Source organism: Parus major, chromosome 1 (assembly GCF_001522545.3).
Source record: "Parus major isolate Abel chromosome 1, Parus_major1.1, whole genome shotgun sequence".
Taxonomy (NCBI): Eukaryota; Metazoa; Chordata; class Aves; order Passeriformes; family Paridae; genus Parus; species Parus major.
Genome location: NC_031768.1, coordinates 88882029 through 88901429, shown reverse-complemented (window position 1 = coordinate 88901429; position 19401 = coordinate 88882029). Strand labels below are relative to the sequence as shown.

The 19401-nt window shown below is 45.2% G+C and overlaps 1 protein-coding gene across 3 annotated transcripts; it reads right to left on the bottom strand.

The window, feature by feature from the left end:
• Positions 1–245: 245 nt before the first annotated feature.
• On the bottom strand, positions 246–16919 carry TNFRSF1A (TNF receptor superfamily member 1A). 3 transcript variants are annotated; one of them, XM_015637589.3, is made up of 10 exons: positions 16717–16919; positions 7282–7483; positions 6836–6964; positions 6383–6529; positions 4427–4508; positions 4031–4098; positions 3698–3820; positions 3318–3355; positions 2398–2557; positions 246–1814 (listed from the first exon to the last, which is right to left on the bottom strand). In XM_015637589.3, exons 1-10 carry the CDS (start codon positions 16753–16755, stop codon positions 1513–1515), a joined length of 1290 nt encoding a protein of 429 aa, XP_015493075.1. In that variant the 5' UTR covers positions 16756–16919; the 3' UTR covers positions 246–1512. The 3 variants fall into 3 exon arrangements, with proteins under 3 accessions (XP_015493075.1, XP_033373157.1, XP_033373154.1); XM_033517266.1 differs by lacking the exon at positions 16717–16919 and adding an exon at positions 15291–15847; XM_033517263.1 differs by lacking the exon at positions 16717–16919 and having other exon boundaries at positions 7282–10856.
• Positions 16920–19401: the final 2482 nt, after the last annotated feature.

Genomic DNA, 19401 nt, shown 5'->3' with positions numbered 1-19401 from the left:
TATTCTTGAATATCTGAGAATGCCTGCAACTGGATTCCATTTCAGTCCTGCCTTCTGCCCTCAGCTAGCTTCTTGTGACATGAGGTCAGCTAAGTTTTACATACCAAAGTACACAAAACTTGTTGTTTTTTTTTTTTAAATAATACACAAGACCACCAAGCCCACCCACTCTTGACACTTTTGTTATTCTACTTCCTCTGCCCCCAGCCACAGTCACAGAAAAGAAGCTGATACAAGCAAACCAGAACAGAGGTAAAAATACCCATTTTAATTCAGAACATTTAGTGTATTTACAATAGAAACTTTCTGTCTGGTCGAGGGATTAGAGAGTGAAAAAATCCATGTTACAAACACGTGGACAGTCTGCACCTGGTGCAGGCTAATTGATTTTTGCTACGTCTGGCCCACCCAGGGTAATTCCAGTGAGAAAGTGATGGGGAGAGCCTGGAGATGGTACCCAGTGGCTCCCACAGGCAAGCAGCAATCACAGAACACAGTCCAGGAAGTAGTGTAAAGTTATTCAACAGCTACTAAAATATCTACAGACACGTACACAGTCCCATCTGCAGTTAGATTCATCAGATTATCCATATGTAGATAAGCAGGTAGACACAAGCCTCTGTGTGCAAACACAGATTTGCAGAGGACATGCTCATGCACAGGTACCACCTCACTCAGGCAGATGCACACACTCCTTGCCACCCTGCAGCACTTGGACAAACACACAGGCAGGTGTTTTGTTAATGCTAACTTACATGGTTTCTAGATACAGAAAAAAAAAAACTTGAGAAAAAAAGCACCAATTCTCTCATCTGACTCACTGACTTGGAATCCTTACTCCTGTGGGAACTGAGGGGCATGGTGTGGAAAGGATAACATCCTGTTTCTTGGAGAGAGAGAACCAGTTCTGAATCTCCAGGAGTCTTGCTGTGGAGATACGTACTAGATGGTACTGGTTGACACCGAGAGAGGGCAATCCTCTCCTGCTCCCAGAAATAGGCACGTCCTCCCACCACTTCCTCTGAGTCAGATTTAGCAATCAAAAGGCTGCAATATGAGCCACTTCAACCGGTTGATCTCGCAGAAAAATAGATCTGCAAGAAGTGAGTGAGTACTTTAACATCTGAGCAGTCAGCTTAATCAAAGCACCCTATAAATTTACCCACCACATGATGTGTGGAGCACCTGTTCAGCAACAACTTGTCCATAGAAGCTGATCTATGATCAAGTCACTCAGAGCTCCTATTTGCATCTTGGTCAGAGTTCACACACCACTTCCTTTATGAGGTGCTTTCCCTCCTTGGGAAAGGAGGTGTTGCAGAGGTCTGCCGTGGCTTAAAGGTGTTGAACTACATGGTGGTTAAGAAGCAAACCTCAGCCTTCCTCCAGCATAATCTGCTGCTGTCTCCACCAAAACCAGCTGACGAGTGTTACAAAGATGGGGAGATACAGGGAAAGAAAGAGAGCTACGATCCCCTCTTAATAGTCAAAGGCAGCTAAAGCAGAAACAGATTAAAGATGGTTGTGGAGGCTGCAAGACTGAGGAGAGTTCTGGCTTAGCAAAGCTTCTTGAACAGCCTCACTGCAGCCACTGAGCTCCATCTGGTTGAGGACACAGGTGATGTGCTCCACAGTGGCAGCACGGCCCATCTGCAGTTTCCAGAGTCTGAGCATTTCATACTGGGCGTCTCGCAAGCGCCGGTGCTCCAGCTCAATCCGCTCCAGGTCCAAGTCACTCAGGCCCAGGCGCCGCACAAACTCCTTCCAGCGAGACGGCGGCACGTGATCCACCACAGTGTACAGAATAGCAGGGTCTGTGAAAAGAGAGGGAAAACTGTGAGATGCAGGATTCTTCGACCTCAAGGAGAATATGAATAATCCAGGGCTGGAGGTTGCCTTGGTATCTTGCATTGCACCCTCTTGTTCAAGTCTTCTCCAGTTCTCCAGAGTAATCACACAGACTTGTGTGATGTCCAGATTTGCTCTTATCCCTCAAAATGTAACGGGAATGTTTCCATGCTCTTGTGTACGGTTATGAGCAGAGTCAAGCACATTTGCTTAGGGCCTTGCTGCCGTGCGTTCTTGGAAAAGAATGACTTACTGAAATTATTCTGGGTCACTACACCAGAGGTGTTAAGACTGACAGCATGTCAACACATACAACATTCCATTTTGCTGGCAGGGAAAAGGGACAACAGAAAGGCCTTGAACAGATATTTAGCATATACAGACTCACAGGCTCTGGGCATGCTTCTGCCTTTGTATTGTGCCATGCATGGTATACATCCAGATCACATACACTGGGTAAGGTCTGTCCAGCACACTCATAGCTGCATCTGCATAATTAGGTTCTTGTTTGACTGGGGAAGGAGAGAAGGATGGAGGAGTTTCACTTACCGTCTGGAACCTGTGTCTTCCTGGCAGCTCTGACACAGTCTGGTAACTCATGTGAACTCTGTGGCAGAGGTGCAGATGGTAGGGTTGTGTTTACTGGCAATTCTGTTTCCTTCTTGGACTCAGGAAGAAGGGTGAAAATTTCATTTCTTTTTTCCTCAACCTGAAAGACACATTATATAGTCCAGAATCACCCACAGCAGCACGATACACCTGTCTCCTGCAAGTAAACACTAGCTTTATATGCTAAAATTTATCCAAGATAGGTTGAGATTTTAATTCTTCCTACATGCCTTGTTTCAGCAGAAGACACCAAACATTTCTTTTCAGCAGAACCCAAAGAGTTTAACTTTCTTCTGGCACCATAAATTAGTAGTCTGGAAACAAATATTTCTTTACAAAATCAAGTAAGGCTGGCACCCAAAATCACTACCATTCTAGAAGCTCCACCTTCCACCTTTCCCATCAGCCTCCTCTGTAAGGCTGTGGAAACCCCACCTCAGCTGCTGCCTGGGCTCTCTTATTTGCAGAGTTACCTTGGACCTGAGAGAATACTGTGAAGCAGCATTGAGAGGCTTGTGGAGTCAAGATCTGAAGTGAAGTAAAATTAATTAAATCCTCCAAGCTTGGGGTAGAGGAGAGAAAAGGAGATTAAGGACCAACTAACTGAACAAAATGCATCCAGAAAAAGAAGAAAAAAAAAGGAAAAAAAAAAAAAAGCAAAAAGCCATGAGTTTGAAAAGCATCCTCTAGAAGAGGGGAAGTAAAGTGTTACTGGCTCCACCCTCTACAGGAAAAGACTTCTGAGTTAAATAGCTCACTTGAAAATACAAGGCCTGAAAACAGCCCATGGGGAAAATTATTACTCCAGATCCTAGGCTAACATATTTGAAAGTGCAAGATATACCCATCATCTTGCTCACCTCTGATACAGGCTCCTCGGTTGTCTGTGGCAAAGAAACTTCAAAGAAAGAAAAAAAAAAAGAAAGAAGAAATTATTTTCACTTCCTCTTGTCCCAGAGAAAACAGGAAAGCAGCTATTCACAATCCTGCCCTGCAAAAATGCTATGTAGCAAAATACATGTCCCAGAAATAAGCTCACGCGCACTTCCAGTCACAGCTATGGGCCTGGATGCAGAACTGCAACAGGAGCATTGGCTATTTAGTTCTTGTGCTACTCTGACCTTGCAGCAGAGCAGAGTAAGGGAATCCCACTTTGTCCCTCACACATGCACACACACAAAGCCACACAGAAAACAGCGTCTATCCCAACCAATATCACTGCATGTGCCACTGTACTCACCACAGGAGTAGAAACACGACTCTATCCTATTCTTCTGGACCAGCTTCCCTACTTTATATGCAATGAAGAGGATGGAGATAACTCCAAATATTGCAACAAGGGTGCCAAGTACAACGTTTCCATCTGGACAAAAGGAAGAGAGCAAATACATGAGTGACTAAGAAAGGAGGAGGTAAGTGCTAGAGGAAGAACAGCAAGTGAAGATTTGCAAATGGTAGGGAGAAAAAGGATAATGGTTTGAGAAAGTGGAAAACAGAACCCTTTACAAAAGGCATTAATAGAACACCCCATAATGAAAAGATTCCACTGCACTTCAGTCCCCCGAGTACTCACTCAGCCCAGATGAAGTCGGTGAGGTAACAACTGAGCTAGGACACCACAAGCAGTCCTCTCCAGTGCAGCTGAAAGAACAAATCAGAGAGGTGAGCACACATTCAGTGAAACTCTAGCCCTTGGCAACCATCCCAATTAGGAGACAAGTCAAGATGAGCCTGCAAAGCAGAGCAGTGCAGTATGACTTAGTGATTTTGGGTTCTTAGTGGGCTGATGCCTACATGGAGGAAACGGGAGGTGGCAGAGGTGAAGACCTACTTGCCCCACAAAGGCAATTAGAATATTGTAAAGTTATGTCTAGATAGAAAGAGTCATGAAAAGAATTTCCTCCCCCTGTGGAGCTCTCCTGCTATCTCTCCTACTCAGTGGTGGGGCATACAGAGTAAAATAGCTCACCTGTTGCAGGGCTTGCAAATGTTATTACGTGACAGGAAGAATTGAGGCTTACACCTGCAAATTGTATCTTTGTTCTTTGAACCTGTAGAAGAAAAAAACCCAGAAACTGTTGCCATTATCTGGACAGAAAAGAAAACTAAGGGAAAAAGATCCACTCCAAGATGAATGAGAGATTATCCTTTTTTAAGCCTGGAAAACTGCTAGTGAAGAAGAGATAAAGGATTTGATCTACATACAAAAACAGAGCTGGGGGAGGATAAAAGTAGTAAAAATAAGAGTGCCACTGTTCTGAAGGTGAGCACTTCTGTAGAGGCTCGGAAAGGGACTATAATTACAGAGCATCTGAAATTAGTGTAATGTGCAAAATGCAGTAAAAGTCATTCAAGTTCAAGCATGTCAGGAAGGGAAACCACATTAGTCAGGCCAAGATGAGGGAGAAGTGGACCCTGAGCAGCTGGGACTGGTGAGGAAGTCAGTTCAGGGCAGGGAGAAATCACTTCAAGTCATGGGACACATAAGCACTCTTCTGATGTCATGAGTGGAAGGGGTAAGAAATGAAAGAACTATTGCTTCCAAGCAAGCCACAGGAGAGAGCCTGAGTAAAACAGGTGTGGGGAGGAGCAGGCAAGAACAGTGATGGGAGGACATCAAATTGCATGAGAGGAGGGGAAAACGTACTAGAACAAGGAGCTTGCATTTTGTGGCAAGTGAGGGACGGGAATAAAACAGTTCTGCATCAGCCAAGAGGGAAGGAAGCTCAAGGATAGTGTGCAATGATGACCTTTGAGGAGAGGCTTAAGTGTGGAAACTCTGACAAGATGATTGAGCACTAGAGGGAACACATTCACCAGTGAAACAGCAAACCTCACACTGGGCAGGGTAAGAGATGGGAAAGGAATCAGGAGCAGCATAGTTTGCGAAGAAAAGAGGATAGCTTTAAGAAGAGGTAGGGTGGTCAGACAAGGTGGGAGCAGCTGGACTGGAAGCACAGGCCTGCTGGATGATTAAAGAATGATGACTAAAATAATTATATCTTTTGTACAGATCAAGACCAGCTGAATAAGATGTTCAGAGGGGAGTGTGTGTCCTTGGGCTGGAAGACAGCCACTAAAGAATGTATGTACATGCAGACTTGGAAGAACAGACAGCCTGTGAATGGGCACCGATGTGTGATGTCGTTTGGCTGCACAGCTGGATCCTCCTGTGCAACCTCATAAAAGAGGTTACACATTTGCCTTATGATTAAGGAAATAAAGTCAGTTAGTGTTGCATCCAATACTGACTCATGCTTTTTCAGTCATCACATGAAAAGAAGACTTTAAGGGACATGTAAAGAATTAAGACTACAGACAGCACTGATTCCTGACTGGACATGAGGCACCTTGGGACAGCTAACATGAGTACTTCTCCCAGACACCCCAAGGTAATCCCACTGGCACTGGGTATAGTTCAGCATTACTAGCAGCTCTTGACTTTAGAACACTACACAGAACACAGTGGTTCTTCAGCAACTGACTGACAAGCAGTTCTGCTGAGCATTGGCACCAGGGGTACTTTCATCCATCAGACTCAAAGTGCTTCCAGCAGTTGGTAGGGGAAATGCAGTGAGCATCAGGATAAAGACAAACAAAGAAGGCAAGGGGAAACCTGTTCTACAACATAAAGACCTTGCTTCAGGACAGGCAATACAGAGGAACCGAAATTAAGCAAAAAAGTAGCTCCTCACAACAGCCAAAACCAAGAAACTGTTCAAGGACAAAAGAAAGCAGCTATGATAGGAAATGGAGATTGATGCCAAAGCAGGAAAATATAGCAGTCTTTCCGGGGAAAAAGAGCAGACCAAGCCCAGAGTTGTTCCAAAACTACCATCCTTTCAGTGCAAGGCACTGCAGCATATCAGAAAGTCTACCCTACTACAGTACATCTGCACTGGAGCCATATCCATGCCATACTCACAGCTGGCAATAATCCCATTGGCACATGAGCTGCAGTTCCTACACTGGAAGAATTCAGACTCGGAATCAATCTGATACTGATTCTTCTGACATCCACATACAGTATCTTGCTGTGGGGTGCAGGGGGTCTCTACTATCTGCTGGAGTTCTGAGGAAAGAAAGGAGAAATGATTACTTCAACCTCTTACTTCACCTTCAACTGACAGCACTGTTACAATGATAGGTATTGTTATCCCCTAATTTTCCCAGAAAAAGGCCAGGAAGGCCTGCAAACTGTATCTCAGACTGTACTAATTTGGTAACCCTTATTCCTGCTGTCCTCAGTCCGTTCCCATATAATTACCCATTCAATTGCTTACTTTTCCAAGCTCCCTTGCTCACCTTGCCATCCCCTCCAGCCCTCATCCACCACCATTTTCCTCAGATGGATCCTGCAGATCTGGCAGCAACTCACCTGTACGGCAGCGTGTGCACCGGAAACATTTGGACATGGTGTTATCAACAGCTGTGAATGTGCCATTGGCACACGGAAGACAGACAGTTGCCTGGTCAGGCCCATCACAGTCTTTTGCCTTGTAGGTACCTGCAAGAAAAATCACTTAACAGAGCTCTGACAGGAAGGCAAATGGGAAGGCAGGAGTTACTGGCTCCTCAAAGAAACCCTGGAGTTGATGGCATAAGGACCAAGTATGCTTCCTCTCACCAGTGAATGACACTGACAGCCCATAAGAGGAGAAAAGGAATAAGTATAAATAAAAGGAATATGAATTTATCAGGGTAGGGATAGGTACCAAGCAAAGGGAGAGCTGATTAGCTGTAAGAAAGAGACAGTTTGAGAGTGCAGGACAGGGAAATGCCTCCAAGGTGAATGTCACTACTACTCTATTTATTTTGTATTACCTGCATGACACCTCATGCAGCAGTGGGTCTTCCTGGGGTGTAGGTATTGTCCCAGGAGACAGTGCATCTGTTTTTTTTCTCTCCTCAAAGAGTTAGAGGGGCCTCTTCCATCCAAAGCTGCCCGATGGACTTGCAGTCTATATGGCACTGGAGTAATTTCTACAGATTCTTTTGTCAACACACAGACAAATATTAGAACAACCTGTAAACAGAGAGGGAGTGGGGAGAGGAGAGAAACAAGGTGAGAAAACATTGTATCTTACTGCAGAATGCACCTCTGACTTCAGCACTTAGAATTAAATTCTGAGTTCAGTTTACCTGGCTAATTCTGGTAATGGGACCCTCCACCGGCAAATGTGTGTGGGGAGATGATTTATGAAATAAACCCCAACAAACCAATGCTAAAATACCATTCAATGGCCTCTGTGGCAAAACTGGTTGTATATAAAACAAATATTTTTCATGATGTGCAGTTTATACATGGAATGCCTTGGAAATGCTTTAGCTTGCATAAAAGTTACACAAGAGCAAAGAAATGTTTTTATTAAGGAAGACAGTAAGTTCCACTGAGAAGAATGTACCCAATACTTGCAGTTCCACTGAATAAATACACAAGATGGGAAGTTTGGAATAAGATGGAAAAGGAGGATCTCATTGCCTGCAAACCACATACAGGAAATCTTCCAAAATGCCTCCTGAGCAAGCCAAACTAAGAAAGATGGGAAAGTTAGGTTTTTGACTTCTCCCTGCGTCAAATGCATGTTCTTCCTCTTAAACTGCAGCTGTTAACAATCAGCCCATAGAGTTCAACACAAAAATGCATAGTTTCTTCTTTTTTTAACTCTGTTAAAATTTTATTTCTATTTTTCCACTTGAAAGTTGTCATGCCAATCTTAACAGAAATACTAAGATTGACATGACTGCCATATGATGACTGTAAGAGAGTGTGACTTTGTACACCCCCAGGCATGTGAACCAAGGGTTAAAAGCACAGCCTGTACCAATAACGAAGGATGCCATTCCCTGGACACTGTTTTCAGGACACTATTCCCAGCAATGAAATTGAGAAATATACTGTTTATGTAATGGCCAAAAGGTCTCCACTCTGGTAATAACACAGCATAAATGACTCATCAGCAAAAGATCCTGTACCAGAAGGATGGTAACAAGATTGCAGAATACCACAAACACAATTTCTCCTCCTGTTGGCCCAATAGAAAAACAGACCTTGAGCATGCATTTCAAATATTCAGATAAAGAAAAAACATACAACAAAAAGTTTAAAAAAAGCCCTAACAAAACAAAACCACATAAAAAGATTTATGAAACCTGAAGTCAGCAAGTTTCTACAGCAAAGACCCATCCCATAGCCACCGATGACTCCTGAAGAGTATGAAAGATTTGTCCAAAAACTACTTGACAGTACCATGAAGAAGCTCAGCAGCATGATGAAGACAACAACCTGCTTCCCTTGTCATCCTCTTGGCCCACAAGTGATCCTGGCCACACCATCTGGACCATCCATGTGTTGATGCTTCTGTTACAGATGCACCAATGAACTCCATGCATCATGTGAATGATGAAAATCAACTAAGTTTTTTTCAAATTAACACCACTTACCATTATAATCTCACACAAAGTTTTACTCTGCTACCTTCCCTCTAATTGTAATGCTTTCCTAGCTCATTTTTTTGAAAGTGTTTTTTTGAAGATGCCCAGCAGTACAGGCACAGCTTCAGAGTTCCCTTTTTTTTTTTTTTCCTTTGCTATTTCAGCTAAGAGAGATATGGCAAAAGCAAACTAAACCAAAAAGGGTAAACCACAGTGCTGATACCAACCTTGTGGTAGCAAGCTTAACAAAAGATAGATAGAATGAAATGGCTATGACAGCCCTACATTGTCCTGTTTCTCTTTCAGAATTAAAGCCTTGGGGGGAAAAAAGGACATATATAAAAGCAACTTAAAATCTCAAGAAGGATGGTGTTTGCAACTCTGACAAAGCTAAAATATCATTTTTCAGAGAGCTCTGACATATTCAATAGACCAGATGCTAAAATGGTCATTGGGAAAAAGGAGAACCACATATTTAAATAGTTATAATTTCAGACTTAATTAGTTGACCACAGAATAATTGTAAGCTCTCCAACAACTCCTCAGTGAAACTAAAAATTGTTTCAGCAGCTGACATTACAAGATTTATTGCTTGCAAGAAAATGGATAAAAGATCCTTCACACTGATGTTCTCACACACAGTAACCGTAAAAACATCCTGATTCTGTAGCTAGTGATTAATCCCCAATATGAGACTATAAACAGTCAGCCCATAAGTCACACAAGTCCGCAATAGAAAGAAAATGAAAGCATCAAAGAAAAAGCCAAAAATACAGAGAAAATTGGTCAGATACACCTTCAAAGTCAAAAGAAAACAGAAGTGCTTCTAATTTTTCAGATGAAGTGAAAGCATGTCTTTAAGTGTCATCAAAGCAGAGTTAATACCTTAGGGACCACAATCTGAGGAGCAGAGTCACAGGCCACAAGTGACTCGGCCATCCAGCAAAATCATTCACATGATGAAAAAAAACCAACCAACCACCACCTTCTTCAGCAGCTTCCCAGGCCATTCAGCAACTGATTTATACCCATTAACATCTTCATCAAATTCAGGTAATACATGAAATTAGAAGAGTCTGCTCTGTTTCAGCTGGAAGGCACATAACTCGTGGTATATGACCTGTAACAACCATGATACAACATGGACGACAGAACTGATCAAAATCCTCAGCAAAACCAGTCTAAGAGGATATGAAGGCAAACCACTTGGTAGTGAAAGAGTGACCCAATGAAGAGTGAGAAGACCCCATATAATAATGCTTTTGATCCTGACCGTCACTTGAGGGATAGGGAGTTTAGATCATAAGGGTGTAATTGCCCTGGGATTTCTTTGTTGGGGTCCCTCTTTTGAGGCACCTGGCTTAAGCTACCATGTAACACAGTTGATTTGTACCAATAAATCTGTCTGATGGAGATGAGAGCCTGATTTAAAAAAATTCTTTAGCAGTTCCCCTCATCTGAACACATTCAAGAACCTTCAGATCCTCAAAATGTGAGGCTTGGATGTGCTGCCAGCACTCCGGGTGAGGCCGCACCAGGGCTGAGCACAGCAGGGTGATCCCCCCTTCTACCCGGCTGTGCTGCCTGTTTGATGCCCCCAGGACACGGTTTCTGCCCTCTGGGCTGCCCAGGCACACCCTGCTGACTCTCACTGAGCTGCTGCCACCTGCACCCCCAGGGCCCTCCCTGCAGGGCGCTCCCCAGACTCCTCTCCCAGTTTGCACTCGTGCCTGGCGGTAATTCTGTCCCCAGATTCAGGATCCAGCATTTGGACTTGTTTGTTCAATTTCATTCCAATAATCACTGCTCAATACACAATTTATGTAGAATAAACACATTGAACAGAACTGGCCCTAGAATTGAGCCCTGAGGAACATTGCTGGTTCAGAATCACTGCTGGTAATCTTAAGCTGCGCCAAGGGAAATATAGGTTGGATATTAGGAAAAAGTTTTACACTGAAAGAATAATAAACTACTGGAATGGTCTGCCCAGGGAGGTTTAAAACAAGACTGGATGTGGCACTCAGTGCCATAGTCTAGTTGTGGTGTTAGGGCATGGGTTGGACTTGATCTTGGAAGTCTCTTCCAGCCTAGTCATTCTGTTGAGTTCTGTTCTGTTGAATCAGTTGCCAGCCAAATTTAGCTCCATTTACCAAGCACTGAAGCCTCAAGCCATTGATAAGAGTTTGCCGAGGCAAAGTTTAGAGGTCTTCTGTGAGTGAAATAAGTTGAATTTCCATTGTTAGGTGTACAGCACACTCCACTCGCCAGCATAAAAAAACCAGTACCCACTAAGGAACTTCACAGAGACAATGTGTACTACCTAAGCCAAGTGATTATTCAAACCACATGAGTTGCACACCTCTGATTCATTACAACCCACTCATTTCAGTGAGTAGGGACTACCCAGGAAAATAGAGTCAGCAAAAACTCTAGGGTTTACTTCTGAAGCTGCTGCAGGAATAACCAAAATACGGCAGAATGCTGCTTCTGTAAAACGTTCTACCTCTCTGGGGGACAGCTGTGTTCCCTGCACATTCTCCTCACACATAAGGTAACTCTAGTTCCTTCCCATGCGTCACACCAGCACTTACTGCCCAGCACTTCACTCACAATGAAAAGAAGGCACAGGACAAGCCCAAAAGCTCTTCTATGCAAAGTTTTGACAGCTGAGACAGGAGTTAGGAGCCTTTCCACAATTTTCACACCCAAATATTCTTGAATCACTGCCACCACTACAGTTTACACCCTTGTTCCTGCTTCTGCCTCACCAGGCCATGCACAGAGAACTGCAAGTTGAGGTGATATCCCCCGAGTAAGGCAAAGGAAGAGAGGAAGGGCAAAGATAAAAGTGAAGAACAGAGCAAGATGCCAGAAAGATGGGTGAGAGGGTGGAAATAAGGGACATTTAAGAGCAGTGTTCTCAGGATAAGGAGACACAAAGCACAGTACCTGAAACAGAGGGAATGCACAGGGAAGTGCAGCACGTCAGGGCTGTCCCATATTATCACCACACAAGTCTGGGAAATACCAAATTACTCAGCATGAATGGCTGCAGCCCTGCTGTGACCTGCCAGCCTCCTCGCCCGCAGGGAGAAGGGTGGAGGGAGCAGGTACAGTGACACACAGGTCATTTTGCTATCTTTAATACTCTTGCTTCAATACTCCTTGAAAAAATAGTACACCATAGTAGTTATAACTACCTATATTGTGTTGTAAACAATTATTAATTAAGTCTTTTAGTCTCAGCATTATCATCATCAATGAAATAAGTATTTTATTCATATAACTATATTTAGTTTGCCATCCTTAATCCTCAGGGACCAAGTTGCACGAAGATTCCTTTGTAATAACTTAACCACTTCTCTCAATAAATACTTTCATTTTGCAAATTCCACTTTTAAACTAATTAACTACCTGCAAATAAGAGGCATTATGAATCATTAGAGTGTTTCAAAATATTTTGTAACAGCAGGTTACATTGGCTTAAGAATCCAGCATGATACATGCCCCATGCACAAGTATTCTACATATTAATCATCTGCTAACCTTTTTAATGAGTCATAAAAAATTAGTCAGCTTGGAAGCTTGGACAAAAACCAGTCCTTTCTCTGACTAATGAGCTACCAAAGAAATCGGGGTGCAGGACTGACCCTTATGTTCTTTGTCTGGTTCACCCATTTCCAAAAGCTCTCTGAGGTTTGCATTTGTTTTAGTTTGCAATACAAAGATGAAAGAGAAACCAGAACTTCTGTTTTACACACTGAGAAATGTGCATTAAAGCAACATTTACAGGAAGCTTTTGTCATTGCTCATTAAAATCTGGAAAGGACAAAAAAAGGCTACAAGAAGTACTATTATAAATAATCCTCATTTAATGAAGATGAAAGGATGCTGTATTTCAGTCTAAAATCAGGAGATTGGAAATAACTTTGATACACTTAAGAAAGGCCTTACAAATCTTAACTTAAAAACCAAGAGAACACTGTGATTATCTATAAAGATTTTGGACTTCACATCATAAAACATCATAAAATATCATAAAGTATATAAAGTCAGAAGGCTTTATTTCATATTAGTAGAGATTAAGAAACTAAAGGAGAAGTCAGTAGGTGATAAGAACCATAAGGAAATTTGTTTGGAAGTTTTCCCTTCGAGGACACTGATGAACACTGTCAGAGTGCCATGCTGACCTACCCTCATCACCCCAGCACTTTGCCTACCTGTGTTTAGGGCTGAGCTCCACTCTGTGCTGCTGTACAGCCTCACATCAGGAGCAGGAGACATGGGAAGGCTCAGTGGGGTCCTTACTTTTCCATCCTGAAATGATTTTCAGCTGGGCATGAGCCCTCAGCCCCTGCCACAGTGTGCCACAGACCTGCTCATGCCCCTTGTCAGTGACTCACTGGGTGAATTTTTAAGTCAGGTAATTGTCAAATGCCGAGTCCTACTCATTGGAACAGATATATTCCTGTTTGGTTCAATAGAGAAATGTAGTGACACTGCTTTGAGATGTGCTTTCCACTGTCAGGTTCCTCAGAGCATAACACAAAGAGATGTGTTAACAAAGGAAGCACTCTGCTATCCAGGGATTATGGAAGACAACACAAGGCATCTGCCCCAAATACAAACAAAACCTCTTTCTGATGACTAAAGAAAACGGGTAAGAAAGAGCAAAATGACAACATTGAAAATGTTAATGAAAAGGGAAAGGCATCCAAACTGACAGTACTGGTTACTTGTGAGAACAAAAATTGCCACACAAGTGTATTTAACACAGACCCTAATATAAACATTTCATTTGGCTATAAGTAGTTAGTCCTAAAAATATAAATTAAAATTAGATTAATAAGCAGTAAAAGTTCAGTTAATCTGATTGGAGAAAATAATCAGAAATGCGATCAAATGCTATGAATTATAAGGAAAGGATTCGAGAACAAAAGCAAGAGTGTTGCTATGACAATATATTAAGAATTGAATCTGGACTGTAGTTCTGGTCCCCCATCGTAAGAATATAAATTAACCCAGATAAAATACAAAGAAAAGTAAAAACGACCATCATTGCTACAGAATGACTGCCACTAAGAGAATGATAAGATATACCAGTCTATAAAACAGAAACACGAGACAAGGATACTGTACCAGGCTCAAAGTCATGAATACCAAAGAGAAGGTGAACTGGGATGAGTGTTCTCTGTCTCCTCCAAGGACTAGAAGGCATCACATAGGACAAGAGGCAGAGAGGTTCGAAACTAACAGAGGGAGGTACTTTTACAGCCAACATGTAGCTGAGGTGTGGGACTCCCAGCGGCAGTTCTGGCTCTGCCAGAAACCTGTCCTGGCTCCAAAACTGCTCGCCACACCCACCAGAAGAACGAAAAAACCCACAGACAGGGATCCAAAATACGAAGGCGCCATATCAACTCGGAAATTCCTACAGTCCTAGCCCACTGGAAGCCAGGAAAGTATTTTTTATTGCTCTGCATTCGCCCTGCTCCAAAATCCTTGGCAGACACCTGTGGCTGGTCACTACTGGAAACAGGCTGGTGGCGCAACACTTCTTTCTTAAAATGCACTTGGTGGCCTGGTTTTCAATTTTTACAAAACATAGCTTCTAACTTCAAAATGGCAGCTTTTCCCCTTTACTTTGAAAAGAAATCAGTGCCAGAAGTACCCTTATGGTTATTTTGTCTTTGTTCTTCATAAAACTGAATTTTCTTTAATAAATTAAACTTCCATTATATATATATATTTCCTTTTAATGAGACAGAAAACACCCTCGCCTCATTGAAGACAGATGCCAGTTTTTCCACTGTAAAAGGTAGGAGTGCATGGGAAAAATATGAAAGAACTTGAAAATGAGTTTAAGGACAGGCAAAAAGAGTGAATGCATGGAAACAGGCTACAGGAAATTTTGAAGAATCGCAGGAAATATACAAGAATCAGATGAGTAGAAGGGAGGCATAAGGGGGCCAAGAAAGACAATGAGAGCAAACAGAATGGTATATAAAGTAACTGACAGATGGAAGGGCATGCAACAGAGTGAGACCTGTAATTCTGGGAAAGAAAAAAAAAGAATATGATTTTACTGAAAAGATAAACATCTTTAGGCAGTAGAGGGTTATTGACAGCTTGAAATGACATGCAAATAGGAAGGTGAAAACATATTCCAAAAGAAATCCCACTGAAGGACACTTCCTCCAGTATGTTATTTAACTGAAGACAATATCATGAACTTGGGGAATCCAATAGGTTTGGGTTTTTTTGCCAACTGAATGAATAATATCACATACAGTATCTGATTTCCACCAAAATGTGTGCACCTCTATTCTTAACACATTTCAAGTTTGCTAACTGCTTTGAAATCTATTTGTAAATCAACAGTTTATGTCTCCTACCTAGGTCCCAAGAGGGAAATTGATCCACAGCTAGAGTCGAGGTATTCTTTCTCTCAGTTTTGTGTTGTCCTGCAACTGCTACCTTTAGGTCTATTACCAGGTTTCCAGACCTTTCAAGGGGAAAAAGAAAAAAAAAAAACAACCCCAAACCAAATCCAAACCCTTCTGGAAGGCAACTTTGCACATGTTGCAACTTTCTGACCGCAAATTAACAACTAACCCAAGATTACAAGTCCAGAGCAGCCAAGTGCAAGTATGCATTACCAGGATGCTCGGGTATTTAAGGATAAATAGTTTGACTTTGTAACCTCTAGAGCAGAATTTATAGCCATGTCACGATGCTGAGTTACACCACTCCACTGTCCCAGCTTTACCACACATCTTCTAATACTGGACAGCCATTCAGGTCTGGCAATCACATTATTCATAAAACTTTCCGATTTCTTTTTTAACTTTTTCGCCAGCAAAATCACTACGGGAAGCTTAAAAGTCTTGCCCCACGAAGCCCGAGTAGGCTTAAGAAAATCTACCGGCAAAGCTGAACTTGCTTTTATACAAATCCCGTGGTTTGGGACGTAGCTACAACCCACTAATGTTTGTTTAAACGCCCGCAGAGTGGCATTTGTGTGCGGCTGGCTGCACAGCAAAGCGGGGGCGGCTCGTCCCCGGCCCGCGCACAGCGGCGGTGGGAGCGGAGCGGCTCCGATCGCGGTCCGGGAGGCTGCTATCCAGGTCCGGGCGGCTCCGATCCCGGCCCGGGCGGTTCCGATCCCGGTCCGGGCGGCTCGGTGCCCCGGCCAGCCCCGGCGCCCGGACCGCCCCACGCGTTAACGGCCGCGCCGCGGGCTCCAGGGAATCCACCGGCGTTCCTGTAAGCCCAGACGCCTTTTCCCAGAGTCAGGGATAAATCCCGGAAACGGCGCCAGAGAACCGGGCGGGCAGCGGCGGGCGGGGAGCGGAGGGAGGGAGGCGGCGAGCGCGGCGGTGCCGCTGCCCGGCTGCCCCGCGGGCACCCGGCGGATGGCGCGGCTCGGCTGCCCGACCCGCTACCGCCGCTCCTGCCGCTCCGGCGCCGGCACCAGCCTCCCCTGCGACGACGACCGCCCGCCTCGCGCTCCCGCAGAGTCCCCGAGCCCTCCCCCGCCGCTGCCCGCCCCGGCATGGCGCTGCCGAGAGGGGAGCCCCAGCCCCCCGGAGAGGGCGAGCAGAAAGCGGGCTGTCCGCAGACCGGCGGCGATGGGGAACGCGCCGGCGGCCGGGAGGGTCGAAGAGAGCCCGGGCCCGAAAACTCGACGGCGGACACCGCTCTGCGGACCCGCGGCGGGCTGCAGACCCGCGGCACCGGAGCTGTCGCCGGGCGAGGCGGGGTCCCGCCGGCGCACGGCCCCGCTCCGTCGGGAGCGGCGAAGTCCCCGCCGTGACTTACCGTCCCCAGCGAGCTGCGGGGCAGCGCCGGGCCGCGCATGGCTCCGCGGCCCGCTACATCCCCGTGGCAGGGTCTCCCACGTCCAGAGGAAGCCGCCCCAGCCCTACCCAGCGCCGGCCGGAGCAGCGCGGAGAGTGACTACCCCGTCTCCAACTTCCTGGCAGCGGCAGCAGGAAAGAGAGCGGCGAGCGGGAGGCGGCCCGGAGCCGCGCCGAGCCCCGCCCGCCCTCCGCCGCGCGAGGACCGGCGTCGGCAGCATTCCTTAAAAACCCAGACGGACGAGTTGAAGAAAAGCGACGGATGGTGCATCGAATGGCCAAAGCTGCTAGAAAACACACGGGAAAGGAGTCAGGGGAGCTGTACTGAAATCTTAAAAGTTCCTGACGCAGGAGTGCTTCGCCCTTCAGCTGTACTTTCCACGTAAAAATTAACCATGTACTTGTAAGAAAAAGACTCCTCGCATCTTAACTGCCTTAATTTTAACAAAAGGCATTTTTCAGCCACGATCAGCATTTTTAGACTCTGTATGACCATCCCGTAGTTTTTCCTTTAAAACACACGTGTTCATGTATGCACCAGTGAGCCAGCTCTACAGACAGTGCAAATATAAGCAGAACCAACATGACATTCTGTGTAAGCCCTGCTTCATTTAATATATCCTCTTAGCATGTTTGAAAAACAAAAGTACAGCTAGGAATGAGTGGCTAAATGACAAAGAACTCCCCTTCATTTGTTGCCCATTAAGCCTTCCCCTTGCTTTCTGGAATTGTCTCTGTACTCCAGTAAAAAACATTAAATCAAGCTACTAAGCATTGTTTTGAAAGAATTTGCCCATTTCAGTACAAAATGGGTACAATTCACTCCATGGACTGGCTGAACTGCTGCGGAGAAATCCAAGCACCTCCACAGACTGTTCCTACAATGGAGCTGCTTATCTGCTGTGTGTGTGGAAGCCAAGGACAGCACGTGCACAGGAGAAAAGGAGGGCAGTTCTCCACACTTCGGCTTGGAACAGCTGTGACTTTCCAGCTGCAAGTCCCAGGAGGGAAGGAAATAGCAGAATAACCTGTTATTAGATTGCAGCTATCTCCAGGGATAGAGGAAAATATTTGTCTCGTTCATTTCCTTGCCCTGAATGAGGGCAATACAAAATTAGCCCCTAAAGGGAAAATTCTGGCACACATTCTGCAAAGGAGGAAATGTTTTTAATGAGCTGTTTCAGGTTTAGCACTTGCTGTTATGTGAGTGGATGAGGCACATCCTTCAATCTTCATGGAGCTTCAGCCTTCAAAAAAACAAAACAAAAAAAAAAAAGGCAAAACCCAGCCCCATTTCTCTAGAACCACATAAATGTCAGAAAAATCCCTGTGAAGCTTCACATTTGACTCCTCCCAAGTTCAGGGAGGGACATCTCACAGCCCACTGCACGTTTGACATTCACACCAGTGTCAAGCGCATCAATGCACATCCACTTCCCAGCTTTCACCAGAACTCCAGGTCCAGGCCTCCCTCCATCCCTGCCACCTCCCTGCACCCTGCCAGGTCTCCAGCGCTTCCCAAGGTCCTGTGGCTGTGGGCTATGTCCCAGAGGGACCGAGCTCACCCTCCTGTCACACAATCAGTGGCTTGCAGTTTGTCTGACACCCCAGCCACTTTACTCCCAGCCTGCAGAGCTGTATCAGGTTTGCACAACCAGGTTTTGGTAGCGGGGGGACTACAGGGGTGGCTTCTGTGAGAAGCTGCCAGAAGTTTCTCATATGTCTGGCAGAGCCACTGCCAGCTGGCTCTGAGATGGATGCACCGCTGGTCAAGGCCGAGCCCATGAGAAAAGGTGGCAATGCCTCTGTGATAACATATTTAAGAAGGAAAAAAAAAAAAATATTGCACAGATGTAATTGCAGCCAAAGAATAAATGAGTGAGAATAAGTGAGAACAACTTTCCAGACACCAAGGTCAGTGGAGATGGAGGGGGAGAAGGTGCTCCAGGCATCAGAGCTGAGAATTCCCCTGCAGTCATCAAGAAGACCACGGTGAAGCAGAGCATCCCACCTGCAGCCTATGGAGGTCCACAGGGATGCAGAGATCCACTTGTAACCCATGGAGGGGCCCCATGCTGGGACAGGTGGATGCCTGAAAAAAGGCTTTGACTCCGTGGGAAGCCTGTCCTGGAGCAGGCTCCTGCCAGGGACCTGCAGACCCGTGGAGAGAGGAGCCCACACTGGAGCAGGTTCCCTGCTAGGACTTGTGACCTGGAGCAGGCTTATCCCGAAGGGCTGCAGCCCGTGGAAGAGTGGGTCATGTTGGAGCAGCTCTGAAGAACTGGTAAAGGTTCACATTGGAGAAGTGCATGGGAGGGACCTGATGGAGCAGGGGAAGGACCCCTCTCTCTCCCTGAGCAGAAACAATTCGTGATGAACCGATCGTAATCTCAATTTCCCTCTCTCCCTGCGCCGCTGCGGGGCGGGAGGGTTGGAGGGGCAAAGGTGTTTTTAAGATTTTACTTCCCATAATCCTGCTCTGATTTTGTTCGTAGTAAATTCAATTACTATCCCCAAGTTCAGCCTGCTTTGCTGGTGAGGGTAATCGCTTTGTGATCTCCCCCAGCCTCTGACTCAACCCGTGAACTTTTCGTTTCATTCTCTCTCCCCTGCCCACTTGCGGAAGGGAGCGACAGAGCGGCGGCGG

Excerpts from the sequence above, each read along its gene's own strand:
- TNFRSF1A (XM_033517263.1), bottom strand. The coding sequence starts at position 7,534 with ATGTTTTCTCACCTTGTTTCTCTCCTCTCCCCACTCCCTCTCTGTTTA. Across the intron at positions 3,821-4,030 it reads ACCGACTTCATCTGGGCTGA|ATGGAAACGTTGTACTTGGC; the intron begins GTGAGTACTCGG and ends CCTTTTGTCCAG. Across the intron at positions 3,356-3,697 it reads GTCGTGTTTCTACTCCTGTG|TTTCTTTGCCACAGACAACC; the intron begins GTGAGTACAGTG and ends CTTTCTTTGAAG.